Genomic DNA, 10,154 nt, shown 5'->3' with positions numbered 1-10,154 from the left:
TGTCCAACAATCTCTTAGGGGAGAGCGGGGTCTGTTGGGACAGGGTGACAGTCAGGATAGCGCTTTTTTAAAAATGTATGCCTCCGCCCTCGGCTATGGCCGGTGGAGGCATAAAAAAAACATTAATGTGTTATATACAGGGTCGGCCATGAAGATAGAATAATTTAGTTTTCTACAGTTTGTAAAGGTTAATTGTGGATTCATTTATTGTGATATGTTTGGGAAAGAGATTGATTAATTAAGTTATGAGAAGACTTAGACTTTATCTGTCAAGAATAAATCACATTGTCATGATCATTTCATGGACAGGAAAAAAAAATATTCCAACTTTATCAGCAACAGTATATATATGTGTGTGAGTGTGTATATATGTGTGTGCGTGTGTTTGTGTGCATGTATGTATGTAACCAGTGCTTTAGGTATTTGTGAAAAATGGTAAAAAAAAAAGAGGTACTAACAGCTTCAAGTGTTTAAACAGATTTTATCAGCTTCAAGAACATAATTTGCTGTTTGACATCCTGTTACATAACTTCAGACTCCTCCTCCACCAAAATGTCCCCTGTGATATCGTACTCCAGGGCTCCCCAGTTGAACACATTGCCTGGAGTGAAGTGCTTGTAAGCCATGTAGCGTTTGATCTCAGAGGCGGGGAGGACTTGGTCCCACATGTGAACATCAGTAATCATACCAATGAAAGACTGAGCTTCATCAAAATTTCCCCCATAGGCGTCCTGCTCTTGGCCCAGGATTGTGATGGGTGCTCCAGTGATGGCCCTAGTTCTGATAAATCTCTTGATGGTTGCCTTGCCGTCCATCCAAACCTGAGCCACTCCGTTGTCAGAGCGCCAGGTGGCACACACAGAGTGCCAGGTGTTTCGTGGAAATGACAGCGACCCGAAGTCTGCTTTACCGTCCCTAGCCTCTACATCAATGACATCCACTGATTCCCTCTTAAAGAGCAGGAAGGCGTTGCTGTGAGCAGTAGTAGCCAAAGAGAAGAGCCCGTAGTTCCTGGTGAGATCTGTTTGGAATCTAAACAGATGTGCCAGCTGTGAGAAACTGGGGCAAACAGTTCTTCAAACATGAATAAAGAAGCTTTGTGATCACACCAGCAGTTACCTGAGACAGGCAGTCACAGAGCTGAATTCAGTTTGAGATGTCTGCAGTTTCACGTGATCTGTTTTGGTCTCCTTTGGGAAGACAAACACTTTTCCAGACAGATCTGCACAGGTGGAAAAATCAAACCAGTAAAATCATTCAGAAGGGGATTTCACAAGCAAAAATATCAACTCGACTTCATTAACTCAAATATTCTGTGACTGAAACAAACAAAAATGTTCAGTCTATGTTATTTTCCATAAACTTTATTGACTGGAAAAAAGGTTGACATACCTTCAGGTTTTGCACAACATGTTGCAAACATCACCATCAGAAGTATGAGTCTCTTCATCTGAGGTTTCAGAAAGCAGATATTTCAGTGGCAGTGAAAATGTGTAAATAGTTTTCGCAGTTTATGGTCATACAGTAATTCAATAATGCCTTTATTCATCATCAATTGGCATCATCTGCAGCTTCTCTTTTTAAAAACTCAAGCATTTAGTAAGTATTTAGACTTCAATTTAAACAAATCAGCAGACTGTAAATAATCACATTGAAACAGCACATGACCCATCTCAAAAATGTATTTTAGGGACAGAGATCTTACCTTGTGGCAATGTCAGTTTCTTGTCCTGGACACCTCAAATTCAGGATGTCTCAGCTGCTTTTATTTGTGAGACAGTTTGTTTAGCCTGCTTTCATCATGATGGACTGTGCACTATTTCCCAACCAAAAATCAGATGACTAGGGGGGCACATTTTGGGTCTAAAAGGGAATGTTAGGTTATATCCCAATATGACACTTAACATCAATATTTTTGCCTTAATGGAGGTGTTTTTTTCTATACTCATGTGTGCACACGTATCTTTTCTTTGTGTCTTCAGTATAAGACAGTGCCCTTTTATGTTATTATTCACTTTGAAGAAATCTAGACCTACACTTTGTTCAAATGTCCGCTTTTTTTACAGTTCTTATCACAATGCATGCACACCAAAAAGGTTGTGTATTATTCACATTTGAACCGATACTGGTGTTAGATCTGGTTCCTGGAATTCAGTACCAGTACTCAAAAATACCATTTCCCAGTACTTTACTTTCTTTCTAATGACAAAAACGTAATCTTCTAACAAATTGCAGGACTATGGACTATTGCCCAACCACAAATCAGTGCATGTTAGGTTAAATCCTAATGGGACACTTAACATGATTATTTATGCTCTAATGGAGGTGCCTTTTTCTTTTAAAGGGCACACATTGCTCAAATTATGCACACATATCATTTGTTTGTGTCCTTACTATTGGGTAGTACCCCTTAGAAATATTGTATTATTCTCATTCTTATTCTCATTCTTCTTAATGATATGTTTTTGCATCTTACCTTTTGTTTGATTTTTTACTTCATTTCTTGTCTGGCTTTGGTTCAGCATTACTGTCTGCCTTCTATTGTTTACTTGTTTACTTGTTTACTACTGGTTATTAATATAATATAATATTAATATTAACGTTATTAATATTCATATGGTTCTTATGTCTGAGCGACAGCGATTTTGAAGCCTATTCTATTAGATTTATCCTAATAATTCATCATATGAAATTGTCTGTTCCCCTTCTCTCTTAAAAAACACCATCACCCATAAACCCCCGCGATAACGTAGTCAACCACAGACGTCAAGATGGTGCTTGAAAGTACTATGGTCTGGTAAGGAATGAGAAATATGTTTAAAGTTTAAAAACTAAAAAGGCTTACATAATCCAAAACACGCTACTATTTGATAAATATAATATGCTTATTTGACGTCGTTTATTTGAAATATTTTCACAGTCTCACGTGTTTTGTTTACGATGTCAGATGCTCGAGCTATTCCCTGAGTCACTCCATAACCTAGCTAACGTTAGCTAGCAGGAGCTTCCAGCACAAACTGTTTTTAGTGTTTTTATCGACATTGAACAAGTTTTATGTTTATTGACGCTAGTGAGTGTATTGTTGCTTCTTTACGTTTATGGGATATAACTGTAAAGCAAAGATTGCGCCTAAAGTTGAATAAAAATGGCTTTGTTTAACGCGTTAGCATTAGCTAGCTAACAACTAAAACCTACTTCCATTGTCAAAACATGCAACTCAGTGGGATCTATTGTTTCTTTAGTTAGACTAACCATGCTCACATATTATTCAGTTGTTATTATTAACAGACGCTGTCTCTCAGTTTGGGATACATTACCGAGAGAGCACACAGTTTTATTAAACAGTATTAGCAGCAGCTTTTTCATACCTAAGGTAGCAGTACTACAGGGTTATTGCAGTGTTTTGCATTACATTGTTTTAGTGCAGTTTATTGTTTTCACGGGGCAACAACATTGGTTTTATTAATGTGTCTGATAGTTTTTTTCAGCAATAATTTTGTTTATTAAATGGCAGAAAATAATTAAAGTGTAAATGGTGATATTATAATATTTTTCAAGGCCTAAAGTAATGTGTTCATTTTGCTTATTTTGATAAGATAAGATAAAATAATATAAGACTTAAATAACCCCACACTGGGGAAATTCATACAATAAAGCAGTTTAGGTGTGGGAAGCAGAGAAAATGCAAAATAAAATAAATAAATAAATAAAATAAAAAAATAGAATAATAAAAGCTATACACTGTAAACACCCTTTAATCACACATGTACTATATGTTTATGATTGATAGTTGCACAGAAAAATTGTAACACACACATGGTGTGCAATTAATTTATTGTAAATATATACAAATAAGGCCAATGTATATGATTGCACAATAAGTGGTAAAATATTGCACAGAAGGAAATTGTACAGCCACGTTAAACAGAGTAAATATAAAGAACATGGATAAGTGCATGTATATGAGAATATGTATGATTATGAATAAATAGAATATATATAACCTGAGGTGGGAATCATGCAAATCAGCCGTTGTGGTGGGTGATGGATTCAGTGACAACAACAGTGTTACATTTGGTTATACTTGTTAAAGAGTCTGAAAGCTGCTGGAGTGAAAGACCTCCTCTAGCGCTCTTTCTTGCACTGGTGGATGTTGCAAACTGCTGTTGAACGAGCTTATTAAGGCCCCCACATCCACCTCTCAACCACCTCCTCTATGGAAGCAACAGGGCAGTCCAGGACAGAGCTAGCCCTCCTGACCAGTTTGTTTTGTCCAACCAACAGTTCAAAACTCTAAAATATAAAATTTACAAAATTAAATGACAGTGTAAACCAGCAAATTCTCACTTCGGATTAACTGAAACCAGTAAATGTTTGGCATCTTTTGCTTAATGTCAGATGTGTCTTGATGTTGCCATCCCTGTATTGTCTTTCTGAAGGGTGTTTTCCAATTTAATCAAACAATGGACATGAAGGGTCCAGAGCTGTTAATGTTTACTTTCCTCTTGCATTTTCATACTTTCAGAATAAATAGTTGAAACTGCTGTTCATTTTTCTTAGTGTGGACAACAGTGAGTACATGCGCAATGGAGACTTCCTGCCCACCAGGCTGCAGGCTCAGCAGGACGCAGTCAATATCGTTTGTCACTCCAAGACCCGCAGCAACCCCGAAAACAACGTGGGCCTCATCACCATGGCGAAGTAAGAAGCAGTGTGTTTACATGAGTGTGCCGACATTAAGAATAACATAACATAACATAATAACACAAATGTTACGTTCCCCATGCAGCAACTGTGAGGTGCTGACCACACTGACTCCAGACACGGGCAGGATACTGTCCAAGCTGCATGCTGTGCAGCCGCGTGGAAACATCAGCTTCTGCACCGGCATCAGAGTGGCACATGTGAGTTTTCAGACTCTCATTACAGAGAAAGGCTTCTCCTGCAATAGAGGAGCTGGTAAAGATGTGTGAAGTGAATTTTCTGCTCTTTAGGACATACGGAAATATGGAGAACCTCTGTGGAGAAAAGATCCTTCTTGCTATTTCTCACATAAATACATTTTGTATGTTCATAAGTTTTCTCTTTCTTCATTTGTTCTGTTTCTGACTGTAGTTGGCGCTGAAGCACAGACAGGGCAAAAACCATAAGATGCGCATTATTGCATTTGTTGGCAGCCCAGTGGAGGACAACGAAAAAGAAGTAAGCTTTGTGTTTCATGTGTTAATAATGTTCATGTGTGAGACGGCCTCTAGCTCAGAGAGTAGAGCGTTCGTCCAGTGTAGGCTGAGTCCTTTGCAGCAGCCCGTTGTCATCTTTCCATCTTTTAATTTCTTTCTGTCAAAATGGGTCAAGTTTTTCTATGTGAAAGTCCATATTTCTGATGTAACAAATCTTTAAACTGATTACTGAACCCAATGTTGCCTTTTTACTTTAAGCCTACACTTACACTCTGGCAAAATGCAGATTAACCAAACTCACTCTAACAACCATATTCCTACATCAAACCTACCTCTGCACAGGACCACATATGCACTACTTACCTTTATACTCAACTGCAATGATTTAAGAAGAAAAAGATGTCCAAAAAATAAGTTGTTATGCAGCTTTTTCAGTAATGCTTTTTCACGTTTGCACCTGTTCATCTGTGGAAAATGAATGGTGGATAGCATCAGTGAACACAGATCTGTCAGGCCCCTGATAAAACATTTAGTGTTTGTGACACTGAAGTATTTTTATTTTCCTGCAGCTGGTCAAAATGGCAAAGCGTCTAAAGAAGGAAAAGGTCAATGTGGATGTCATTAACTTCGGAGAGGAGGTATTTTTCCATCAAAGCTTCTCACACACACACCAACACACATACACACACACACCTTCTTGGATGTCTAATGTGTTATTGTGCTCGCTCTCATTCTTTCTCACCGCTGCAGGAGATGAACACGGAGAAGCTGACGGCCTTCATCAACACTCTGAATGGCAAAGAGGGAGCCGGCTCCCACCTGGTCACAGTTCCTCCGGGCCCCAGTCTGGCCGATGCCCTGCTGTCCTCACCCATCCTGGCTGGAGAGGGAGGTGCAGTGTTGGGCCTGGGTGCCGGGGACTTTGAGTTTGGAGTGGATCCCAGTGCAGACCCGGAGCTGGCCTTGGTAAGAGAGCAGGGGAAAATGCTGTAGTTTACCGTAATACAGGGACATTTAACCTGCTTTGCTTGGGGGCCACTTTTGCAAAATGACAGGAGGCCAGGGGCCAGTCACTACAGCCCCATACATGTTTCTGGGATTTTAGGGCGTTTCCAGGATTTAAGGACATTTCTCAGATTTTAGGGTATTTCTAGGATTTAAGGACATTTCCAGGACTTTTAGGACATTTCTCAGATTTTAGGACGTTCCTTGGATTTTTTCATGTTTCTAAGATTTTAGGACATTTCTCAGATTTTTGGAAGTTTCTGGGGTTTTAAGATAATTTCTCAGATTTTAGGGCATTTCCAGGATTTTAGGAAATTTCTCAGCATCAAGGACATTTCTTTAAATTTAGGATGTTTCTAGGATTTAAGTATGTTTTCAGGCTCTTCGGACTTTCTTAGCTTAGCTGGCTAGCTACCTCTGTCGGAGGGTTAGGGGGATCCTCCATCAGCCCTTTTTAACTGTGTTAACTGTAAACAAACTCTCTTTACATGCTGTTTCACTCACTCTGGCATCTTCTGTGTACTTTTTGTTGTGAATTAGAAAAGGATTGGGGGGCACCCGGCTCCCTATCAGGGGCCAGATTAGGTTGAGTATTGTAATGTGTATTGTTTGTATAGTTTATTCTTGTAATCAAAGCTTTTCTTGTGTTTTATGTATAAAAGTTTCTGCTTTATTCGTTTTTATTGCTTATTTTCTTTTGACTTCATTGTATATATCTGTTGCTGTTTATCAGCTTGTTGTCTTCCTCTCTTCTCTCCAGGCTCTGAGGGTGTCGATGGAGGAGCAAAGACAACGACAGGAGGACGAAGCTCGCAGAGCCGCTGTTGCATCAGCTGCTGAAGCTGGCATTTCTTCTCCTGTTGCAGATGGTGAGAAAAATGTCCAAAACTTGATTTGCCATCACCGATGCCAATATCTTCCCATCTGCCTCCAGTAGAGGGTTTTTAGCTCCCAGTGTGAGTGTGTTCACAGCATGTTTTTTCTGTCTTTTTGTTGCAGAGTCTGAGGATGCCCTGTTGAAAATGTCTGTTCCTCAGACAGACTCCTCCACACCTGCTCTGCCAGACTTCAGCCGCATGACAGAGGATGAACAGATCGCCTATGCCCTGCAGATGTCCATGCAGGGAGCAGGAGCAGGTTAAACATGAATTTTCTGAGTTTTCCTGGTTAGGAGAATTGACAGCCTCTAATAAAAGCTGTGATTCAGGATGCATCACATCAGCAACATAAAATCCTTTACAAACTAGGCTGGTTGAGGAGATCTACTTCACACATGCAAGTATCAAAAAACAGGTGCTCTATGGATCGAAGGACATATGTGACCAAAAAAGGATGGAGAGGCTGAACTTATGTTTAGCTTCCTTGTCAGTAAGCGTTAAACAGAAAGCTGCAAGGCACAGAGCTTTGCAAAGTTAAAAAGCCTTTGAAAAATGGGCTAAACGCCCACATGTTTCAACTCTGTTTTTATCATTTATTAAAAGCTTTTAAACTTTTGCAAAGCAGTGTGCCTAGGAATTTTTCTCATTATAACATTGTTTAGAAGGCTTACTGGTTAACCCCCCTCCTTTTTTTGGTAACATAAAATCACGTTCAAGGCATGTTCGGACAGTGGTACAGTAAGCTTACAATCAGCCATTGGTCAAGTTTGGGTTGTCGGTGAGCGCCTCTCACCCTAAATTTTGCGGTGTGTCCTGCACTGTTGGCACTAGTCTGCACTTGTCTGCTTTTTGGGCTAATTCAGCATGTTGAATTAGCATTGACGGAGCCCCCCTGTGAGTGAAATTACACACAAGAACAGAGATGGGAGTGAGGAAAGCAAACAAATGACTCAAGTCAAGAGGGCGCGCAGTAAATATAATTTGTTCTTTCAACATTGGATTTGTTGTTAATGTGCTAACTAGCTAAAAAGCATGTTGAATTTTTCCTGTTGGTCCAGTTTACCTTTTTGAATGATGAATACAGACGACTGCTGCCTGCTGCTATGGAGTTATTTTCTCTCATGCAGGCACAGGACACACATTTGTGAGGGCTGTTTTCTGTAGTCTTTGTGGTGTGTTCAACATTGTGGCTGAGGCACAGGCGAGTCGGCCTTCACCGCCACTGGTTCTTTGATGTTAGTTTTTTTGTACCTTTAGAGGAAGCAGAAGAACTAGTTTTTGTGGTTGGTTGTTGTTTTACTTGTATTATTTGTAGTCTTGAATCTAAAATAGGCCACACACAAACTTCAGAATATTGAGTATGTTTGCCTTTTTTACTATAAGTAAGATTGTACACGTGTGTGTCTAACTGCCAATTACTTAATGTTTACTTCAAGATGAGACATAAGTTTGCTTGTATTGGCACTAATCCAGTTATTAAGCGTAAGTAAGCGTAGACTTTGGAGCCGTGAAAACATTCACACACATCCTGCTTGTGTTTGATGACTGAACAGTTTGCAGTTTTTAATAGTTCATATTCACTAATAACACAATACTTGAATGTTTAGATACAGTTCAAAGTGTCCATGCAGGAATCCATCAAGCAAAACTTAAAAATGACCACAATCGTTCGTTAAACCAAATTTTACTTTTCCACCAACATTTCTGTTTGTTTTTTCCTGCAGATTTTGATGCTGAGGACATGGACACAGGAGCTGACATGGACTCCAGTAAGGCTAAGGTAAGCACTTGCATTTATTAGTCCTCAGTTTTCTTTTTCATCATCCGTCTGAAACGTGTTTTGTAAATATTACAAAACATTTTCTGCGTCCAGGATGAGGAGGACTACGATGTCATGCAGGATCCAGAGTTCCTTCAGAGCGTCCTGGAAAACCTTCCTGGAGTCGACCCCAACAACGAGGCCATCCGTAACGCTATGGGCTCTCTGGCTTCCCAGACGGGCTCTAAGCCTGACACCAAGAAGGACGAGGAGAAAAAGAAATAAACACCCAAAGAGAGGAACTTAATATATGAAAAAAAAAAGATCTGAGAATTGCACTGCACGTGTTATTCACAGTAACCTCATTACTCTCCTCCGTACAGGAAACACTTTGTTCATCTGTTGTTTATGTAGCTGTGTAAACTGTAAACAACTTTTTTCAACTTAAGGTTAATGGCCTGTTCTGCTTTCTTTTTTTTGTGTCAAGCAGATATGCTGACTTTTGATTCTTTTGTAATATAAGTACTAAGTAACATGAGATTTCCTCAATAAATTTACACAATACAAGTTGGTACAGCAACTGATGTTTGAAATGTATTTACAGTTTAAGTTTTACACAACTCCTTTTCAAAAATATCAGTGGATGTTGCATTAGTAAACCAGTTAGTACATTGTTAAAAAATGCATTTAATGTTGCAATATGGGATAATTAGTATTAATATTAGTAATATGCTTTGGTGTTTGTAGTGAACAAAACAGGATAACAAGACACATAATATGTGAATACAGCCGAGGAGAGAGCCTTTCAGACATGTTGACAAAAACCTTTGAAATGCAACTGAAAGTATATTTTCAAAGTGTTATTTTTCTCATTATGAGAATGAGAAATAGCAGTTTAACCCTTTAGAAACTGAAACGATATCAGTGTTCTTGTTCTGCATAGAAACTCCTTTTACATGCATTTAAACCTTAGAAACCTGAGCAAACTAATCTGATTTTTTGAAAACATGGCTAAAAGGGCAATGAGCAACTTGGTAGCATATTTGCCACATATTGTTTAAAAAAAAAAACATAAAATGATCTGAAAATAACTTTTAAAAAAAGGAGAAAATATTAGAGGTTAATAAGAGTAACTAAAGGGAAAACGTATCAACAATTTTACATCTCCTTTTTTATTTGTTTGTTTTTTGTTTTGTTACCTGATGGCCTTTTTAAAATGTATTTATTTTGTTTTTTTAATAACCCCCCCCCCCTAAATTTCAGGTAATTTTCCAGTGTTTTGGACAGAAATCAAGTCAATTTGCTCAGGGTTTAAAGGGTTGAACACAGTTG

The 10,154-nt window shown here is 38.8% G+C and overlaps 2 protein-coding genes across 3 annotated transcripts; one reads left to right on the top strand and one right to left on the bottom strand.

Moving 5' to 3' along the window:
• Nucleotides 1-461: 461 nt before the first annotated feature.
• On the bottom strand, nucleotides 462-1,805 carry LOC121946224 (serum amyloid P-component-like). Of its 2 annotated transcripts, none has more exons than XM_042490714.2 (4): nucleotides 1,706-1,805; nucleotides 1,393-1,450; nucleotides 1,120-1,222; nucleotides 462-1,032 (listed from the first exon to the last, which is right to left on the bottom strand). In XM_042490714.2, the coding sequence occupies exons 2-4, from the start codon at nucleotides 1,448-1,450 to the stop codon at nucleotides 522-524; spliced, it is 672 nt and encodes a 223-aa protein (XP_042346648.1). In that variant the 5' UTR covers nucleotides 1,706-1,805; the 3' UTR covers nucleotides 462-521. The 2 variants fall into 2 exon arrangements, with proteins under 2 accessions (XP_042346648.1, XP_087940645.1); XM_088084519.1 differs by having other exon boundaries at nucleotides 1,393-1,444; nucleotides 1,706-1,781.
• Nucleotides 1,806-2,714: 909 nt separating this feature from the next.
• Nucleotides 2,715-9,402, top strand: LOC121945779 (26S proteasome non-ATPase regulatory subunit 4-like). Its single transcript, XM_042490112.2, has 10 exons — nucleotides 2,715-2,797; nucleotides 4,561-4,701; nucleotides 4,790-4,904; nucleotides 5,116-5,202; nucleotides 5,750-5,818; nucleotides 5,931-6,146; nucleotides 6,946-7,054; nucleotides 7,185-7,322; nucleotides 8,788-8,843; nucleotides 8,937-9,402. The coding sequence occupies exons 1-10, from the start codon at nucleotides 2,772-2,774 to the stop codon at nucleotides 9,105-9,107; spliced, it is 1,128 nt and encodes a 375-aa protein (XP_042346046.1). The 5' UTR covers nucleotides 2,715-2,771; the 3' UTR covers nucleotides 9,108-9,402.
• Nucleotides 9,403-10,154: the final 752 nt, after the last annotated feature.

Source organism: Plectropomus leopardus, chromosome 11 (assembly GCF_026936395.1).
Source record: "Plectropomus leopardus strain MGB_pleo_1.0 chromosome 11, ASM2693639v1, whole genome shotgun sequence".
Taxonomy (NCBI): Eukaryota; Metazoa; Chordata; class Actinopteri; order Perciformes; family Serranidae; genus Plectropomus; species Plectropomus leopardus.
This window is presented reverse-complemented; position numbering and strand designations above follow the sequence as displayed.

What these genes read in the sequence shown, in the direction of transcription:
- LOC121946224 (XM_042490714.2), bottom strand. Translation starts at nt 1,450, where the DNA reads ATGAAGAGACTCATACTTCTGATGGTGATGTTTGCAACATGTTGTGCA. An exon ending in ATGTTGTGCAAAACCTGAAG is followed by an intron (nt 1,223 to 1,392) that starts GTATGTCAACCT and finishes CCACCTGTGCAG; the next exon opens with ATCTGTCTGGAAAAGTGTTT. An exon ending in TCTGTGACTGCCTGTCTCAG is followed by an intron (nt 1,033 to 1,119) that starts GTAACTGCTGGT and finishes ACATCTGTTTAG; the next exon opens with ATTCCAAACAGATCTCACCA.
- LOC121945779 (XM_042490112.2), top strand. Translation starts at nt 2,772, where the DNA reads ATGGTGCTTGAAAGTACTATGGTCTG. An exon ending in TGGAGGACAACGAAAAAGAA is followed by an intron (nt 5,203 to 5,749) that starts GTAAGCTTTGTG and finishes ATTTTCCTGCAG; the next exon opens with CTGGTCAAAATGGCAAAGCG. An exon ending in CAGACCCGGAGCTGGCCTTG is followed by an intron (nt 6,147 to 6,945) that starts GTAAGAGAGCAG and finishes TCTTCTCTCCAG; the next exon opens with GCTCTGAGGGTGTCGATGGA.